This window comes from Sinocyclocheilus grahami, unplaced genomic scaffold (genome assembly GCF_001515645.1).
Source record: "Sinocyclocheilus grahami isolate Dianchi unplaced genomic scaffold, SAMN03320097.WGS_v1.1 scaffold130.1, whole genome shotgun sequence".
NCBI classification, from domain to species: domain Eukaryota; kingdom Metazoa; phylum Chordata; class Actinopteri; order Cypriniformes; family Cyprinidae; genus Sinocyclocheilus; species Sinocyclocheilus grahami.
In genome coordinates this window covers 187,905-208,071 of record NW_015505309.1, presented here as the reverse complement: position 1 = coordinate 208,071, position 20,167 = coordinate 187,905, and the positions used below count along the sequence as shown (strand labels likewise).

Here is a 20,167-nt window from a genome sequence, read left to right as displayed (position 1 = left end):
CTATCCAACTTCTTTGAGAGGCCGTGCAAAGTCCATCAGCTGTACCCAACAGGGGATCAAAGCCTGAATTGCCTTGTCCTAGCTGAAACGTTTTAACCTGTTTTTATACAGTCTATGTTTTTAACGCAACTGTAAATTCAGGTGTCTTCAACCCCATAGACTGTCAAACGCACGGGAAGAGCGCCTCTGATTGGCTGACCTATATTCCAGACGTCTCTGTCTGGATTCTGATTGGTCAGTGACTGTTTGTTTTGCGCCACATGACGTATAAGAAACTTCCTCAGAAAATAAAGTAAACAAATCTGCGGATTATATTCGGTCGCGACATATTGAGCACGGCGGCTTGCGTGAATTTAGGAATTTAGGATGCTTTCGGTTGACATCACACGGTTTGCGCATTAGAGCAGGTCGACGGGAGGGACACAAAGGAGGGAACTGTAGAAAAAGCGCAGAAGCGTGCCGCACGTTCGTTTGGTTGAGTGCGCTTGACTACTGAATGCTCAGGCTTCATGCCGTTGAGTTGAGCACGCTTCTCTTCTGGCGACAATACTGCGACCAGCGTTTGTCTTGAAGAAATCGTTCATATTTAGGTGAGAGCAGTTTCATTATTAGCATGTCAAATGGGGCGAGGAGGCTAGAAGCAGTTCTAATGAGAAACGGCTCTACTCTTGGCTTTAGAGCTTGTACACTATGGTGCAATTGTTACTTGTATATGTAGAGGGTGTTAAGTCGAAACGTTAATTTACGCGACTGGCATATACGTGCAAATAGCCGCGTTCGTCAGTGCAATATTCTAGTAGTGAAGGGGGAAATGAACAAATTCCGCGAATCGGTTCTTTCGAACAGTTCATTTCAAAAACGATTCGGCGGTAATTTTGAGCTGTGTCGTTATTGCACTGGTCCCTGACAACCTGACTTTTCGCTTGTAATGTATTTATTCATTTATTTGGCCTACATAAGGCATAAAAAAGTAAATATAAAAAAACCTAAGTATAATTTAATTTTACATTAAATAATACTAAAAGTAATTTGCATATCTTGGCCGAAAACGTTTGTCTGAAAGTTCTTTGTTGATAAAATTAACATAGAGAAATAAACTAGGTAAATAAAAATTTATTTACTATTCTGCTAATTATGTATTTTAATTTTGCCCCATCAGTCAAATCCTGTTCAACTGAATCGTTGAAAGCACCCGACTCATATGAACGATTCGTTCACGATTTTCCAGCTGCATTGTGGGCCGTGCTGGAACGTTGTAGTCCATAAGAACAGAAACTAGAATCGTGAGTGTGTCTGCGGAAATTTAGTAGGCTAACTTTTGAAATATTTTATAACCCAATAATATAAATAAAGCTGTATTTATTACAGCATGCCATAGTTATTAATACCTTTCACCACTGTTTACCCTCGTGCCTGGCATGCCATATATGGGGTAACTACAGTGTGGGCAGCCAAGCAAAGTAGGTCATGTGGATGTTTCCTTTTTTCCTGCTATATATCTGAAACCGGGTGCAAGATTTGCAGCGATATTAAAATGCTTTTCAAATACACAATTTAAAAGATTGCTGTAAATGCCACGTCCATCATGCATAAAATCTCAAAGCATTTAGTCTGCTTTGAAAATCACAATGTTATTGGCTGATGATGTCAATGCCATGCTTTCTAACTACGCATTTGGCAATCCCGCCAGAAGCTGTTTTGGCTGTCAAAGCTGCTTTGTAGCAATTTGTTATCCTTGCAGATATGATCTTGACACTGTTTTTGTGTGTCTTCAAAGACATGGTGAAGCAGACCAAGGCCAAAACTTTCCAGGCCTATCTGGACTCCTGTCACCGCCGCTACAGCTGCGTCCACTGCCGTGCACACCTGGCCAACCATGATGACCTAATTTCTAAGGTGAGTTATATTTGTGAATTGTGATGCTGTTTGCATTAAAGACTCACGTGTCTGTCTATTTTCAGTCGTTTCAAGGCAGTCAGGGCCGTGCCTACCTGTTCAATTCTGTGTGAGTATCACTTCTGGTAAAAAATCTCAGAGCTTGAATCACATTGTGATGGAAGAAATAGTTGGTTTAACTGTCATTTTGTGATTTCAGGGTGAATGTGGGTTGTGGCCCAGCAGAAGAAAGGCTGCTGCTGACCGGTCTTCATGCTGTGGCTGATATTTACTGCGAGAATTGCCACACCACACTGGGCTGGAAATATGTAAGCATGCTTTGTTTTAATAAGAAATGTAGTAGGACACACTTTTTTTTTTTTTTCTCCCCAAAATGGCTTTATTTATTTCATTAACCTGCAGTCTGATAACTTTTTTCCCCCCTCTTTCTCCTTTCCTCTACAGGAGCAGGCATTTGAGTTAAGTCAGAAGTATAAGGAGGGGAAGTTTATTATTGAATTATCTCACATGATTAAGGATAATGGCTGGAACTGAAGCCTTCAGCCTTTGCTTTAACTTTCTGTGAATTCTTTACATTAAAGTATGGGGTAAATGAAAACTACTGTTTGTTTTTGTTTTTTTTATATATCTTTGAAATTTGGTTGGGAAGTTGTGTACTTTCTAATATTCTTTTATGTTAAAAATGATACATTATAAACAAAGTACACGGTACAATACTAAACAAGGATCATTTACATATTTCATTATATATATATTTTTTTAGATAACAAATTTAGTATTTTTAGAATCCTGCAAGAGCGCGAAAAAAATCTCAAATAAATTAATGGCGCTTTTCACGAGTGCAAAGGGCATAACTCCGAAATGATTAATCATTAATGGTTATATAATGCTCTACAGACGACGTTGTTTATAAATAAACTAGGCGGAAACAAGAAACCGCCTTTCTGCCTTAATTATCAGAACCACTTCGAGTGAACGCAATAATAAAGACTACAACTCCCACAACTCTTTGCGCACATCGGTGACGTGGCCAGCGTTACCCAACAGACCGGGGCGATTTGAACTTCATTTTAGATGTAACTCATTTTCTGTTTCATTTCATTCGTTTCAAACTATTTTACCTGTGGATTTTACTTTGTAGGTAATAAAACATAAGCTGCTTTATTACAGCCCGTAATTTTACATCATGATGTCCGGGAAAATCAAAAGCAAGAGTGCTGCAAATGCCGACTCAATATCTGGCAGTGTGTCCTGCGGCGAGCGCATCTTACGGGACTGCCACCAGATGTACATCGATCAGGATAGCGGTAAGAAACCGTTCCCTTTAGAAAGGATTGAGTTACATTCTCATTGATTTGCTTGGTTTAGTAAGGCATTAGATTTGTCTCTAGGCGTGGTTAGGAGGTGCTAACGGTAGCCGGTGAGCTAAAATGCCGGTTGGTATGTGAAGTAAGTTGCACTTCAGAGGGCGAAAAGCAGTTCACTTGTTTGCTTTCATAACTGCAATCATTAGATTTACCGTTTAATCCGTTACTTTGTACTCCAAGTGATACGAAATAAAAGTATATATATAGATATATATATATATAGATATATAAAAAGTTAAAAAAAAAGTTTTTAGTGCATCACGTTTAAATTGTATAAAGATTTCTTGTGCCGTGATTGTCACTCAGTGGGTGATGTTAAAGGATAGTTCACACAAAAATGATGTTCTGTTACTGAACCTGAAACCTACTCACCCCTGACACGTTCTTTCCAGTCTAGTTTGTCTAACGACTCTTTCCTTTGTCCTGTAGGACTAATAACAATCGCTCAGACTGTTGGGGTGACCTTGCTGCCTCCCCGGAAAAAGATAACTGTGATGTTGATGGGGAACCACTCAGCTGGAAAGAGCAGCTTTATCAATTGGTATGCTGATATACAGGCATGAAAACGGACACTACAAGCATGCACTCAGATTGCTGTTTGTGCTAGACTGAGAATGTGAGAACAGTTGGAGTTCAAACAGTAACCCGTGCGTTTATTGCTTTGCAGGTATGTGGAGGAGCATATCCAAAGAACAGGGGTCGCTATAGAGACACAGGGCTTCAGCTTTGTTACAAGTGGGCGAAAGAGGGAATCGCTCACGGTAAATATGACCCCATGCATGTCACATTAAAGTTTTGTGTGACATGGTTTGGGTATGAAATTGGCATCACTGATGATCAACATCTTTCACTTCTTATTGTATAACAACTGTTGTCTTGGTTTTAGGGAAATGCAACGCTCCATCTCTATCCCCATTTCAAACCACTGCAGGAATTTAAAGGTTTGTTGATGAATTGCACTTAAAAAAAAGCTACAAGCTTATTGAAGCGGTGTCTAAAGCGTAACTTTCTCTCAATTTCAGGGCTGTCAGAATACCTCGGCACTGAGATTTGTACTTCACGACAGAAACGTTTCAGTTTGGTGACCTTTGTTGACACTCCTGGTCTGGTGGATGGGGATATGAAGTACCCCTTTGATGTGGACCAAGCTATTCTGTGGCTCGGTGTGTGTTTGTCTTGAAGTGTTTTGTATGTTCCGGAGTTGGCATTGTTGTAATGTTGATTTTAAGTCTAAATTTACTATTATAAATGTCTGTTTATGATCCTAATAAGTGTCCCTGTATTCTGATTCTGTCTGTCTACACCAGGTGAGCTCTGTGATCTGATCCTGGTCTTCTTTGACCCAATGGGACAGGCTTTATGCAAGCGCACACTCAACATTGTAGAGAAACTTAATGAGAAGCAAGGGGACCGTCTCCGTTTTTATCTCAGTAAAGCGGATGAGGCTGGAGGAGAGTCTGATCGACAAGTAAGATGCTCTTATACATGCTTATGTTCACCGTTCTAAATCTTATTTTGATGTTTGATCAATAATGCAGTAAAAACAGTAACATTGCGAAGTTATTACATATTATAACTTTATTTAAAAATGTTAGAATATTAAATATCAATATCTTTAAAAATCAGTGTATTCCTGTTAGGGTTGTGACGGTGAGGAAATTTTCCCACCAGTTAATCGACATGTGACAACACCGGTAATACCGGTATCACCGTGGGCGCGGGGCGTTCCCTCTTTTCCTCGCCTTCCTTCACTTTTAAATAGCTTAAAAGCGCCGTGCGCATTTTACTTTCACTTCTGAATTAACGGCAGTTCGGCGTCAATTGCTTGAATGCAACAACAAAATGCAGCGTCAAACTCACTTTAGCATATATATAAAACATGGAACTTTTATTAACAAAACAAATAAAAATACACCATGCTATAGGGCAGGCTATGCCTAATATAAAATTACAAATAACTTGCATAAAGTTTAATAGGTATACAAAACTGGAAATAAGTAAACATGTATAATATATAACCAAATAAATAAGAAATGTAGAACGTTTATTAGCAAAATTAATGTCAAATAAAATAAATGGCACAAAGTTTAAAGTAAAAATTGGCAAATAATGTGGAACCAATTAAATAAGAAACGAATGTTTAAAAAAAATTCCAGAATCACCTTAGATAAATGGCAAAAGTCAACAGGCTTTTCAAAATCCAAAATATTGCCAAACAGGCGCTTTTGCATCTCGTTTCTAAACTAAATCATCCGAGATCGTCTTGTCTGTCACATCCCACTCTTCTTGACAGTCAGCTCGACTCACTCTCCTCACTGGAGAAATGAAATCTGATCTGTGTGATGCGACTGTCGTTCGGCACGCTGCACTGAGCAGCCGCGTTCAGTTTTTAATTGTAGTGTCTGTTCTTTTACTGAACTAAATTTATTACTATAAAAAATCAAAACAATGGTGGGGGTCGGTGTTGCGGCTTAACACCGGTATCACCGTCAGCACTGTCTATCGCGGCAAGCCTAATTACTGTGATTTTGAGCTGTATTTGCTGATTCATATTTTTTTAAAGAAATCTTTTGTAACATTTGTAACTCGCTATACTGACGGTTTTGATCAATTTATTGTGTCATTGCTTAAGTATTAATTTATTTCATGTGACACTGCTAAAAAGAACAGTATGTTGTGTATTTGGTCTAATGCAATGCGTTTATGCGGTTTAAGGTTAAAAAAATACATTATTTTCCACATAATGTACATTTATTGTTGCTCCTCTATGCCCCGCCTTTCTAAAACTCGTCAATTTTTACAAAGCTCAGCTGTCTGAAAAGCGAGGTGTGCTGTGATTGGCCAGCTATCCAGTGCGTTGTGATTGGCTGAATACCTCAAGCGTGTGACGGAAATGTTACGCCCCTTACCATACTGTGATGCCGGTGTTCTGACAAATAATGCTACCTATCAGATTATGCTACCAACACTCTATTTATCCCACTGTAAGGGGTAGGTTTAGGGTTGGGGTAGGTGTACATGTTAATAAAGCCTCACACCGTATTAATATCATTACTATTATTATTTTTCTTTCTGTTAATACGTGTACTATTTGTAAGCAGTCCAGCTGCAATTGCTTTGGCAATACAAATGTATAATTTTTGTCATGCCAATAAAGCACTCTTAAATTGAAAATTGAATTGAGAGAGTTGCCTACCTGCGCCTCTCTAGTAGGCTATTTAATCCATTTTATTAATAAAAGTCACGGGGCAGCATTCTCAAGAATGGTTTCCTCCTGAATGTTTGTACACGTGCGCAGCAGTATTATTCATAAGATTTTTTTTTTCACCATGTTTCCAAATTCTCTACCCCAGGTCCAAAAGAAATGTAAAGAATGTACAAACTGAAAACATTAAATACTTTTGTGATCTATTTCCATTTGTTATTTTCAAAAGAGAAATACTGTCATGGATGTTTACAGAGCAGAGGTCACCTTTTTTAATTCCAGTGGAAGGGTTTTGTTTATTATTATTTTGTGCTGTATTGTTGGTTACTGTGTTATTTCTGTTTCAAAAGCCAGCAAAAAAAAAAAAGAACACTTTAATATCTAAAGAGTGTTCATGTGATTTTTATACATTAGTAATGTTGTGAAATGAATAAATGCATAATAATCGTATAACTGTGATTATTCCTCAGACTATAATCGTGCCAACAAAATCTAAAATCGTTGCATCCCTAATCCGTTTTAATTGGAGGTAGCAAAATCTGACAGGGTAGCACAAATCGTCAGAACACCGTCTCCCGGCACGATGAGACAACACCAATAAAACCCATTACAAACGAGGCATTTGTTGCATCCAGTGGGGACATAATTACTGATTATAATGACTTATACTGTCTTTTTACGCTTTGCACTGCATCGCGCCGCATAAACCTAAAACCATGTCTGCATTTGTGATCGGAGAAAAGACAAACAAGCACTACTCTGCTCAACTCGCGTTTTAATCGTCAGTGGCAAATTCTTTAAATATAAAAAACGTACTTACAGGCTGTGAGTCAGAAGCGCCAGACTGTCCTTGCAAAGTTGGAACTACCCCACTTTATAGAAACAGCCTTTGAGCAGAGATGCATTGTAGGCTACTGGTTCAGGAAACAGTCCTCCATAAAATGTGCTGCATACATCTGAATATTTGGGTTGAAGTGTTCTGGAACAGTGTTGTAAATGCAACTTAACCACTGATTTCTAGTCATGTCCTTTTTTGGAAGGCAAAACAAAGTAGTTTTCGCTTTCACAACGAAACGCACAGCGTCTCCACGACATGGCGGTGGCGGCAACCAGTGTTGCCAGATTGGATGGACGATTTCCATCCCAAAAGCTCACAAAAACCTGCCCAAAACTTTAACTGTCAAAATAATGTGATAGAAAATCATGTAAATCAAGGTGGATAAGGGCCATTTTTAACTCCTTTAAACAAAATGATGACGACAAAATAATATAAATATAACGTTAGATCAATTTCGAATTGGGGCAAATAGCCTCATTCATGCACATACCATGACAGTCCAAACTGTGTCATTCATTGATACATACTGAATTATAATCTGACAATAAAAAAAACAAAACAACAACAACAGGCTAATGCACGTACCTTCGTGTCGCTCTATAATTTTACACAGAACCAGAGGAAGCCTCGAGGCAAGATCTTAAGTTCATATTGTAGAACATAATACAGAGCTTTGCACAGCCAAAGCTAATCAAGTCTAGCAGTTTTTAAGGATTTATCAATCTGGACCGTTTAAAAGATAAAAAACAGGATCGTATAAACCGACATAATTCGTTTCGGTTTTGAATAATTCAAATGTGCTCTGATTTTGGAGTTGCAGTGATAGAGCCTTTGTGTCATCTCACTCCACAATAATTCATGTTTTGAGAGTTGAGTCACTCTCCCACTCTTTAACTTATATTTAGGCATTGTGATTACTTGAAAATACAGTCATACTACATTCAAAATCAGATACGTTATAAATTATCATGCTAAAAACTTGTCACTCATGAATGAAAAGTGCCGCTATTGATGTTTACATGAGCACTAGCGCCTCTGCAGTGTGTGTGTGTCTGTGTTTAGTAACGTTGTGATGACTGATTGGATGCAGTACATGCATACTTGAGCTTGTTTGTTAAACAATTAGCCTATGCAATTTATATGTTTGAAAACAGCCAAACTGACCACAAACCAGCCCAAATTTTGTCCACCCGCCTAATCTGGCAACACTGGCGGCAACAATACTACAGTGAGAATAAATTTACGCCTTCTTTCTTTGCGTGAACATTTGGGTGGTGTTATGCAAATCTTCCTACATAGTGAGGTAGACATGTGGGGGCGTGTTTAAACGAGGCGTTTTAGGAGGGTGTGGTTGACTTAACTTTTATAAAGAATATCTCTTTGGATTTAAGACTTCAGTCTTTGCAACTTTACAGATCTTCTTTATGCACCTAGAGCTTGTAACACTCCAAAGAGAAAGGGAAATTGAAATCGCATCATATGACCCCTTTAATTGTCAGTATTAAACTGATTCCAAGCATTTTAACAGTAGTGTGTGTTTCAAGGGACTGTAAAGGACAAGTTCTTTAAAGGCAAATTGTCTTTGTTTGACTGCTTAATAATTACATGTCCAATTGCTTTATTATTGGTTATTTCAGAGAGTTATGATGCAGATTGTGCAGGAGCTTTGCAAGCGTCCAGGACTCAACAAGTGTGGCTTCGACATGCCCACCATCTATGTTCCCAACCCTAATAAGGTGCAACCACAATTTTTCAGTTCCTCATTGCAAATGTGACAACAACTTTCTTACTTGGTAAGTAAAGAATACTGAAGTATCTTTCCTCACTGTCTCCACCATCAGCCCAGTCGATGTGTCAATCAGATTGAAGAGGTGTGTCGGACTATAGAGAAGACCATTAACCAGACTGTGCAGAACACACTTAACTCACTGGAGAAGGACTGCAAGCTCATCACTGAGGCCATCACTGAGACACTTCATAATGACAGGTAGTACATCCTTATATTGTATTCATACATACTGTATAGGGAAACGCCAATGTTCATTAGATTGTAATGTCTAATATTACAGTTGCCACTGTGTGTTAAACTCTCTATAGGCAGTGCAGTATAGAGAACCGTCGATCACGTTTCAAGGGCTGTTTGTTGGGCATGCTGGGTTTCACTGTGCCCCTGCTGCTGCTCGTCACCCTGGTGCTTGGCAGCCTTTCCAAAGATTTGCTGGTGCTCATACTGGGTGATAGTGGCATAGAGGCACTCACACTATATGTGGTTAGTATGTATATGCATTCATGTGGAGGTGTGTGTGTGGGATTCACTGTAGATACTGATGTAAGTGTTGGTTTGTGTGTTCAGGTTCCTGCAGTGAAGGCGTTTGAATCCTTGTCAGGGGAGGTGCAGCTGTATAGTTGTGCTGGACTGGTGCTGTTGTCCTTTGTCTTAATCCTACTTGCTCGCTTCTCTTTCAGGTGAAAAAACAGATTATAAACTTCACGTGTCTAGTAGTTGTTTCTTTATCAGGCAGAAATGAAAATTGTCATTTACTCAACATCATTCTAAAGCTTGGCTTTTTTTCTGGTGAGCACTAAAAGAAAATATTTACTATAATGTTCACACTCAAAAACAACACTGTTGTTTTTATTATTATTATTATTATTATTATTTTAGACCTGCAGTAGAGGGAAAGATTAGTTAATAGTTTTGTGGGGGGGAAAAACCTAGGAGAGCAATTTTTTTTTAATTCAGAAGTCTTAGAATGTATTTCAAGTTCTATGGACTATTTATGATATAAATATTATTTCTAAATCGGTGTTTGTTTGTTTTTAGACCTGTAGCAGAAGGAAAGATTAGTGAATGATTTTGTGAATTAAATTTTTTTTTTTCAAGTTTACTTCTAGCTATTTTTATTTGATAGATTTACTTATTTCCTGCAGCAGAGGGGAAGATTAGTGCAGTTTGTGAAGGAAAAGAAGAAAAAAATCTAATATTTAATTACCTACAGCAGAAAGGAAGGTTAGAGAATATTTTTGCATAAGTTTTATGAACTATTTGTTTGTTTATTTACTTGCCTGCAGCAGAGGGGAAGATTAGTGATTAATTTATGCCCCTTTATGCCATATACTTTCATTGTGTGGAAAAGACCAGCTTCAGCATTTTGCTAAACATCTCGTGTGTTCTTTTTCTCTATAATTCCACTTTTAGGACCAAACCAACACTCTCTGGGAAACAAAAGAGACAGCTTCAACAAAAACTGGAGTATGTCCAGGAGGTAGTGAAGACCAAAAAGGTATAGTGTGCATTTGTGTTGTTGACGCATCTAACGACAGCTACAGTGATGATGGACTCTGCTAATAACTCCCTTGTTTGTTTATGCAGAAACATCTCTATGAGGAGTACCTGCGTCAGAGTGTGGGTGATCAGGACATGAATTGAGAGGGAATATAGACTTCAAAGATCCGGATGGAATGAATACAGCACCCAGAAGTACCACTAAACTGCATCTAATAATTCCTGTAATGTAGCAGACACAGAAGCTATTTCATGGGCACTTAGTTACATACTATTGCTTCTGTAAGCTGTATTTCAGCACTAAATAATGATGGAGCTGTGGACCAATACTGTGTTTGTTTTATTATTATTTTTCTTTTAGTCTCGGTGCAGTACAACAATTGTACTGTAAAGGTTAATTGTAGGGCCACATGATGAGATTTGATTTATGCTCTGAAATATCCTATTGTTGGGCAGCAGCAGTTTTTAAATCATCCTCTGCGGTGTACCTGAAATACTCTGTATTGTATAGTAAATTACCAGAATCACTGAGGAATGAGTAACTCTTCATTTGACATTAGATCTAATGACTTCTGGTGTTTATTTACATAATAGTCAATTTTAATAGAAATATTGAAGCTGGCTTTTGTATGCCACGGTTGTTAAATTTTTTATGTCAAGTTATTGCTGTTATGATAATAAATGCATGCAGAACTGACCGCAAAGGTTACTAAAAATTGCATGCAAATTCATTGGTCAAAAACAGTGGGAACCAATTTCCTCAGACATCTTTTTCTTTTTTTAATCCGTTGACAACAAAAAGCGTTTCCAAACAGTTTCTACAGAAATCGTAAAATATTCTATATAAAAATTAGATCGAATATGAAAGCAACTTGATCACAACTTTATTTTATTGTGATTTCAAAGTAAAAACAACTCTGCAGCAACAAAACTGCGGAAAATGGTTGTCATGGCAATTATATAGGGTAAAAACCTACCGTCTGTAATCGACAACCTGCGGTATCTATACAAGTGTTTTATTTTTCATTCCTTTTTTGTCATTCAAATGCACGATTAAGCAAACGATTTGGAAAACATTCAAAGCCATCTCCAACGAAGACAGCATGGGATCGCCTGAATCCTCTCCGCCTATGTTTCAATTCCTAGTAGTAAGCTGGCTACCTAGACAGCATCACAGTCGTATTCTCAGTCAGCTGATGCCTATGAGGCCCAAAAGCGAGCTCTGTGTAATCAGCTCACTGGGGTTTGAAGCAATCCGCGTGCCTGCGCGACTCTAGGGAGGATGGTTAGGTAATATCCGCAGGACTGAACAAGTAGGGCTCGCTGCAGCCTGCGGTGGACATCCAACCCCGCCCACATCCCCGTTTGACATCATATGTCACGCCCATCCCCGATACAGCCCCGCCCACGTCCGAGTGTGCCTTCGGAAGCCACGCCCATATCAAATACTCCCCATCCCAGTACGGGGAAACCCGGAAGTATGTCAAATCAATTTATGGAAGTTTAGAGGATCTAAATAAAATAATGTTGTCCTTCGTTTTACTAATACACGTTTTCTTATTTTTGTATAGGATGTCTAGGCTAAAATGGCACAACTTAAATCTAATATGTTGTAGCGTTCTCAGACAAGGACGAGGCGTTTTGATGTACAAGGGGTGTTTATTTGGGCTGTTGTGGGCCACAACCCACGCCGTACACACCCTGACTTCTAACCAGCGAGGCACTCTTTTCCCCCCTCCTTCTCTCTCTTTCCCCTTACACACACACAGGGGCATAGCCTCTTTTCACATCCAACTCGAACATCCAATAACAGTTCGCAACACAAAAATGAATACAGTGCAACACTAACATTAAGCACATTGTTATCTATAACACAACATGCTTGAACATGCTACACTATATTTAATATGTCTGGACTGATTTCGTCATCACAACAGCCTATAAAAAGCTTGCATTGATTAAAGTAGGCTAATTGTTCATCAAAACTTTTAAACCTTACCTTGTTCATTTATGTAATGAGATAATTTCACATTTATTATGATCGATTTTGACCTACCCAAGGCTAAATTACAACGTATCAAATTTAAAGGGGACAAGTTGGTATTGTATAATTGTCATTTAATTTTCTAAAGATGTGTTCCACTTATCATAAAGTGTTAACATTTGAATGACAGAATCAACAGTTTTCCATATGCAGTAGGCAACACACACATAGGCTGAATAAAGATAGCTTGCATTGATAGATGTGTGGCTAGAGAAATTGAACTCGGGTGTGATAAACCACAGTTTTAACAGGGGGCAAACACTTCTTCACACAGGGCAATGTAGTTTTGGATTTTGTTTCCCCTTAATAATAAAAACCTTCATTTAAAAACTGCATTGCGTTCACTTGTGTTATCTTTGACTAATATTTAAATTTGTTTGATGATCTGAAACATTAAAGTGTGACAAACATGCAAAAAAATAAGAAATCAGGAAGGGGGCCAACACTTTTTCACACCACTGTAAGTAACATGACATTGACCTTCAGACCTTGTTCATCACAACTTGATATGAAATGGATCCAGATCCTCTACATACTTAAAGATGAATAAAAAAGACATCCGTTGTTTCATTGGATATTTTTATATTTATTATTTTACAAAAATAATTCAATGTAAAGTTTGACAAAACATATACACTACCAGTCAAAAGTCTTTTAAACAGTAAGATTTTTATGTTTTTTAAAGAAGTCTTTTCCGCTCACCAAGCCTGCATTTATTTGATCCAAAATACAGCAAAAACAGTTATTTAAATTTGTTTGATGATCTGAAACATTAAAGTGTGACAAACATGCAAAAAAATAAGAAATCAGGAAGGGGGCCAACACTTTTTCACACCACTGTAAGTAACATGACATTGACCTTCAGACCTTGTTCATCACAACTTGATATGAAATGTATCCAGATCCTCTACATACTTAAAGATGAATAAAAAAGACATCCATTGTTTCATTGGATATTTTTATATTTTTATATTTATTATTTTACAAAAATAATTAAATGTAAAGTTTGACAAAACATATACACTACCAGTCAAAAGTCTTTTAAACAGTAAGATTTTTATGTTTTTTAAAGAAGTCTCTTCCGCTCACCAAGCCTGCATTTATTTGATCCAAAATACAGCAAAAACAGTAATATTGTGAAATAGTTTTACTATTTAAAACAACTGTTTTCTATTTGAATGTATTTTAAAGTTTAATTTATTCCTGTGATCAAAGCTGTATTTTCAGCAGTCATTCCAGTCTTCAGTGTCACATGATCCTTCAGAAATCATTCTAATATGCTGATTTGCTGCTCAAGAAACATTTATTATTATTATTATTATATATTATATATATTTAAAGCAGTTGAGTGCAATCAGAAATCATTCTAATATGCTGATTTGCTGCTCAAGAAACATTTCTGATTATTATTATAATATATTATATATATTTAAAGCAGTTGAGTGCAATTTTTCAGGATTCTTTGATGAATAGAAAGATCCAAAGATCAGCATTTATCTGAAATAAAAAGCTTTTGTAACATTATACACTAAATCATTCAAAAGCTTGGAGTCAGTATAAATTTTTTGAGGGGGGGGATTATAGAAATTAATAATTTTATTTAGCAAAGATGCTTTAGATTGATCAAAAGGGATGATAAACACTGCAGCGTCGCGCAACGAGGAGAACAATGGTATGAACAACCAGTACATCTTAAACTATAGTCTAAAAGTGGAGGTTTGTGTCGATATAAACACATTTTGGGCAATTATTCCGAGATTGTTGCGATTAAACTAGTAAGTAATGACCATTTCAGCTTGGCGTGCAAACATGTAACGTTAGCTGCCGAAGCTCTTAAATAAAGCGAATAGACAGCATTAGATCTTGTATGTGCATTAAACTAAATGTGGGCATGCTTTGATGACAATCGTGTTTTAGCGCCGTAAATGTTTAGGTTCGATATTCGTCGGACATCGCTTTCCCTTGCCACTGTTCAATAGAGTCGGCATTCCTACAAAGATAAATACCACGATTAGTTTTAACAATATGCAACCATTGTATATCGACATTAAAAAAAAATTATTCAGAATTCCTACGTTTATTTTCGCTGCAAATGTATACCCGAGAAGCTTTGACGCAGTATCACGCAATACCCGATGCTTAAGGGACCGTCTGAAAATTCCACCAACTGGTTTAAAACGTCAAAATTATTGTAATTACAATAACTTTTAACGTTTAATCAAACACATTGTAAAACTTGTAGTACTCAAGAGTGACTTAATAGAGGTTACATTGACAGTACCTCATTTTATACAAGTACATAAAATACATTTCTTGGAAAAATATTTACTTTACTGTATGTACAGTAAACAAACAAAAAAAACAACTTTGAAACAGGGTTTCCGCGGGGCATTAAAAGTCATTAAGTGGATTTTGCGAAAAATTAAGGCCTTAAATAGCATTAAAAGTCATTAAATTTATCTCTACAGGCATTACATTTTTTAGATGGTTTTGAATAAATATATTACCAGTTTACTTTGAATATAGCGCCTTCATAATTTATAAAAAATAACTTTTTAATTTGCTGTTGCAAAATATGTACATTGGTGTGATACACACACAGAACATTTTGGTAATCGCCTCCGGTCAGTGCAAAATAGCCGTAATGCCAGATGTTTGGACACCTAGAGTAAAACTAAGAGCAGATGATGTTAATTTTGTAAAGTCAGAAAGAAATTGTGAAGTGCAATTTCTGCGAGAATGATTCTGATTTTATTACATTCATAATCATAATTAATAATGTATTGACAGTAACAAGGTAGCACATGTTGAAGCTCTCGCAGCCGGTGTGTGTGTGTGTGAGAGAATCTCGTGGAGAAATCAAAACAAATGAGCGCAACAGCACAGACAACTCGTATGCTGCGTCTCAATGTACCTACTTATACTACGCCCTTAAAGTATGTACTCTTTTGGTGAAGAAAAAGTACACACTTTTGAGTGTGTAGTAGAAGAGTAGGCAAGCTTTGGGACATACTGTCAGGTCACACAACTGCGTCTTTAACAGATGCTCTGTCGCATAGATACATGCACACTGTCACTGTAAACTGGCCTGTCAATCATCTTGTCTCAGTTAACATCCTCCACATTGCATTTCATTTAACTTCCTACCGTATCTGAGAGAAAAGAAGTAGCACATTGATCTGCTAGCCGCAGGTCTTTCATGCCGAGAACTCTGCTCGTATTTTCTGCATTATGATGCATTTAAAAGTTAACGACCAAAAGGATGTTTATAAAAGTTTACATTGCTGTTGCAGATGAAATATAACTCAGATAACATTAAATAAATATTTTTTACCAGGTTAAATGTTGAATATTAGTAACTCAAACCCCTTTTTCTAAGCCTCTCTACCTAACCGTTGATCGTGCACATCCGCCATGTTTGTAGTTTAACGCGTTTTATTTGTGCTTGTAGTTCGGGACAGAATTCTTCACCAGTTCGCAATGTATTGTGGGCAATATTAGCCATTACACACTTTTGAGTGTGTAGTAGAAGAGTAGGCAAGCTTTGGGACATACTATCACGTCACACAACTGCAACTTTAACGGATGCTCTGTCGCATAGATACACGCACCCTGTCACTGTAAACTGGCCTGTCAATCATCTTGTCTCAGTTAACATCCTCCACATTGCATTTCATTTAACTTCCTACCGTATCTGAGAGAAAAGAAGTAGCACATTGATCTGCTAGCCGCAGGTCTTTCATGCCGAGAACTCTGCTCGTATTTTCTGCATTATGATGCATTTAAAAGTTAACGACCAAAAGGATGTTTATAAAAGTTTACATTGCTGTTGCAGATGAAATATAACTCAGATAACATTAAATAAATATTTTTTACCAGGTTAAATGTTGAATATTAGTAACTCAAACCCCTTTTTCTAAGCCTCTCTACCTAACCGTTGATCGTGCACATCCGCCATGTTTGTAGTTTAACGCGTTTTATTTGTGCTTGTAGTTCGGGACAGAATTCTTCACCAGTTCGCAATGTATTGTGGGCAATATTAGCCATTAGAGTGTGCACGGATCCACACTTCAAAAATCGACCTGAAATAGTACATTATCCGGAGACTTTTGGCATACTCTTTTCAACATACTATGCTTTGGGGCACACTTATTCTAACCTCACATACTATTTAGGATGGATAGTATGAACATTGTGATGCAGGAGTAGAACAAACATACTGTGGAATTTTTTTGTATATATTTATACCATATGATAAAGCCTAGTTAAGCATCATGAGACGACCAAGAGAGTGCTGATTCTCGAATATCAGCACGATTGCAGATTTGACATTGATTTTATTCACTCTATAAACGAGTGATAATCATTCACTAATCTCCGAGCAGCACGCAGCGGTGTTTCGTTACTGAATGACTCATCGCTTTTGAATTAATCATTCGAGCCCATGATTCAGTGATCCATTCATAAAGATACACTTGCTTGATTCTTGAATGAATCAGTCGTCTGAATGAATCGCTTGAACTAATGATTTAAATGTTCACTAATTAACAAAGACTATAGAATACCTGTCTTAAAGGGGTCATATGATGTTGCTAAAAAGAACATTATTTGGTGTAATGAAATGTTTATGCGGTTTAAGGTTCAAAAAACACATTATTTTCCACATACTGTACATTATTGTTTCTCCTCTATGTCCCGCCTTTCTGAAACGCGTTGATTTTTACAAAGCTCATCGGTCTGAAAAAGTGAGGTGTGCTGTGTTTGGCCAGCTATCCAGTGCGTTGTGATTGGCCGAATACCTCAAGCGTGAGACGGGAAACAGCGTCACACACGGTGGCCTAGAGTGAGCAGAGGCTGGGGGCTAGCGCGAGGAACGGCCGGAGGGTTAAAGCGAGCAGAGGCGCGGGCTTGAGAACGGCGCGGCCGACGATTTCGACGAAGGAGCATCCAGAAGGACATGTGACGACTCCGGGCTGGACTCCGCTTCATCCACGGTTAAAAGCCGATCCGGCAATCAACAGCGCAAAGTTGTAGTATTTCCTCATCGACCAGCACGGATCAGCTCCAGGCATGACGAAGCAGATATCGTCCTCTTTTGGAAGACCAAACAAAGTAGTTTCGCTCTCACAACGAAGCACACAGCGTCTTTACGATATGGCAGCGGAAACAATAAAACTACAGCGAGAATAAAAGTTACGCCTTCTTTCTTTGCATGAATATTTGGGCGGTGTTATGCAAATCTTCCCACAGAGCGACGTAGGTATGTTGGGGCGTGTTCGAACGAGCCGTTTTAGGTAGGTGTGGCTGACTCTTAACTTTTATAAAGAATATCTCTTTGGATTTGAGACTTTAGTCTTTGCAACTTTACAGATCTTCTTTATGCACCAAGAGCTTGTAACACTCCAAAGAGTAAGGAAAAATTTAAAATGCATCATATGACCCCTTTAAAGGGAATTTGCTAATTAACACAGTCACTTGACGCCACCTACTGGCGGTTTACACTCATATTTTAAACAGGGTGTCCACGGGTCCTTAAGTCTTAATGTCTTAAATAACGTTTTCCTAATATAAGGCCTTAAAAAGTCTTAATGTCTTAAATTCGGATTCGATGGGTCTTAAATATTTTGGGTCACATTACCGCTAAAATATCTTATGTCTGACGGACCTAATGACTGAATGTTTACAATCATTGGACAGACTGAAGATTTTTTCTTCCCCGCGGTAAGTTACTGCGTCATCAGAGAGAATTGCAGTAAGTTAGCAGAATACAAGGTCGTACTGAGGCTCTCTCTGTTTGTCTCTTTGTCTCGAGACTTCAGAACAAATGAGCGTAACAGCACACAAACTCAGAAGAAACACACTGAGGTAAAAATTCAGAATGTTTAGTTTATTCATAACATGATATAGTTCAGTAACACCATGACAAGTGAGCTATCTTGCTCAATATTCTCACAACGCAAAAAACATTCAAAACACCTACAGAGTGCACGCATTACGTGAAGGCTTGTGCGTGTGCGCATTTACAGTGCGCTCTTTCACTGCATGATTCAGTCTATTAAAATACATTCAGAATGATCACAAATTCAAGACATTTATACCACTTCTTATAGTTAATCAATTTCACACGGAAGAGTGCCTTTTTTTCTCTCCAAAAATTACCATATACAAATGTAATTGATAAAAAAAAAAAAAAAAATTCAACAGTTCAATAAACTAGAAGTTTTATTAAGAGACTTACGGTTTAGACACCATATTGCACTATTTCGCCAACAAAAATAATTCCAAACAAGGCCAAAGCGCTGTTTTGCGTCTTTGAGCAACATGACAGCGTTTTGTTCCTGAATGAATCAACAGTTTAAATGATTCAGTTCAATCGCAATGACTCACTTATTAAGAGTGGCTTGCTGGCGGTTTTAATTTCACATTTAAAGTATCTTTTCATTTTTTAAATCATTTCAAATATCAGTATTCAATTTTTTTATGTTCAATATATCAAATTATTTATACATTTGTAACTGCAGGTTAAATGCATTCATGTTCTGCATTAAATGGTGTGTAAATGCTTCTAAATGCCACTTCAGGTGCAGCTTATGCCTGGATTGCAAAGATGAATTTTGTTGATACTGATTTCATTTACTTGGTAACAGCCCAAATAACTTATTATTCTTATTCACTGATTAAATGTAAGAATTTGACTCAAGAGATAATGCACACTTATAGAAAAAAATGGCTTTATAAAGGTAAAATGCCCATAAAAGGTAAAAATCAATTTAAACTTATTGGAAAAGATTCATTTCTATCAGACCACCACACAGAATATGAAGAATGTGAAAAATTTAGGAGTCAGCTGTCCACGAAAGTCTTTAAGATACCAGCATGATAACACACTCAATCAGTTGAATGAATGACTCAATGACTTACCGCCACTTACTGGTAGTTTAGTTGAGAAGTATGTTGAAAAGTATGCATTTTTCCCCTCAACATTTCTTATTTGTATATTCATAAATGCATTTAAAACATTCGTCTCATAACATTATTTATTGCAGTTGTAATTATTGTTATTTGCAGTGTAAATTATTTAATCTGACTGGTAGCAGCCCTATAGTGTATATTGAATTTATTGATAAATTGTAATTTGGTTAAAAATAGTAATAGTTAAAAATAGCCTTTGTAAAGGTAAATAAAAATATGCAGATTTAAGTATGTAAAAGCTGATAGAATGCTAATGAAAATATTGCTTCAGAATAAATTGTTTACTCCACCAAAAATCTCAGTGATGCAGTTATTTTGCGGGGATATTTTGTATTGAATATTGTCTGCTGACATTAAAAGTTCACTGTATATCGTAGTAATATCATTTATTACAGCAATGATATTTTGTTTTCTTTTTAATTTAAACGCGTTAAATATTAATAATAATAATTCATTACATTTATATAGCGCTTTTCTAGGCACTCAAAGCGCTTTACATTGTCAGGCGCTAAATATTACATATGTATGTAATAAAATGTGTATTTCCATTACAGGTTTA

At 37.2% G+C, this 20,167-nt stretch overlaps 3 protein-coding genes and 1 long non-coding RNA gene across 5 annotated transcripts in view; 3 read left to right on the top strand and 1 right to left on the bottom strand.

The window, feature by feature from the left end:
* Positions 1 to 106: 106 nt before the first annotated feature.
* ypel3 (yippee-like 3) lies at positions 107 to 2,454 on the top strand. 2 transcript variants are annotated; one of them, XM_016279389.1, is made up of 6 exons: positions 1,294 to 1,306; positions 1,452 to 1,460; positions 1,778 to 1,896; positions 1,962 to 2,005; positions 2,096 to 2,204; positions 2,341 to 2,454. In XM_016279389.1, exons 3-6 carry the CDS (start codon positions 1,780 to 1,782, stop codon positions 2,428 to 2,430), a joined length of 360 nt encoding a protein of 119 aa, XP_016134875.1. In that variant the 5' UTR covers positions 1,294 to 1,306; positions 1,452 to 1,460; positions 1,778 to 1,779; the 3' UTR covers positions 2,431 to 2,454. The 2 variants fall into 2 exon arrangements, with proteins under 2 accessions (XP_016134874.1, XP_016134875.1); XM_016279388.1 differs by lacking the exons at positions 1,294 to 1,306; positions 1,452 to 1,460 and adding an exon at positions 107 to 590.
* Positions 2,387 to 20,167, bottom strand: part of LOC107590567 (uncharacterized) — a 23,312-nt gene continuing 5,531 nt past the window's right edge. Inside the window, exon 3 of the long non-coding RNA XR_001609802.1 lies at positions 2,387 to 2,464. This is a non-coding gene — a long non-coding RNA (uncharacterized lncRNA). The remainder of the gene's footprint in view (positions 2,465 to 20,167) is intronic.
* Positions 2,874 to 11,288, top strand: LOC107590563 (uncharacterized). Its single transcript, XM_016279382.1, has 13 exons — positions 2,874 to 2,972; positions 3,067 to 3,203; positions 3,693 to 3,804; positions 3,931 to 4,024; positions 4,150 to 4,204; positions 4,286 to 4,426; positions 4,571 to 4,731; positions 8,944 to 9,042; positions 9,148 to 9,293; positions 9,404 to 9,575; positions 9,660 to 9,772; positions 10,506 to 10,590; positions 10,680 to 11,288. The coding sequence occupies exons 2-13, from the start codon at positions 3,083 to 3,085 to the stop codon at positions 10,734 to 10,736; spliced, it is 1,356 nt and encodes a 451-aa protein (XP_016134868.1). The 5' UTR covers positions 2,874 to 2,972; positions 3,067 to 3,082; the 3' UTR covers positions 10,737 to 11,288.
* rabep2 (rabaptin, RAB GTPase binding effector protein 2) overlaps positions 14,282 to 20,167 on the top strand; it is a 23,627-nt gene continuing 17,741 nt past the window's right edge. Inside the window, exon 1 of the mRNA XM_016279383.1 lies at positions 14,282 to 14,308. The gene's annotated coding sequence lies outside the window, so the exon portion shown is untranslated. The remainder of the gene's footprint in view (positions 14,309 to 20,167) is intronic.

Coding starts and splice junctions, on each gene's coding strand:
- ypel3 (XM_016279388.1), top strand. CDS start 1,780: ATGGTGAAGCAGACCAAGGCCAAAACTTTCCAGGCCTATCTGGACTCC. Junction 2,006..2,095: donor GCCTACCTGTTCAATTCTGT/GTGAGTATCACT, acceptor TTGTGATTTCAG/GGTGAATGTGGGTTGTGGCC. Junction 2,205..2,340: donor CCACACTGGGCTGGAAATAT/GTAAGCATGCTT, acceptor TTTCCTCTACAG/GAGCAGGCATTTGAGTTAAG.
- LOC107590563 (XM_016279382.1), top strand. CDS start 3,083: ATGATGTCCGGGAAAATCAAAAGCAAGAGTGCTGCAAATGCCGACTCA. Junction 3,805..3,930: donor AAGAGCAGCTTTATCAATTG/GTATGCTGATAT, acceptor ATTGCTTTGCAG/GTATGTGGAGGAGCATATCC. Junction 9,773..10,505: donor CTTGCTCGCTTCTCTTTCAG/GTGAAAAAACAG, acceptor TTCCACTTTTAG/GACCAAACCAACACTCTCTG.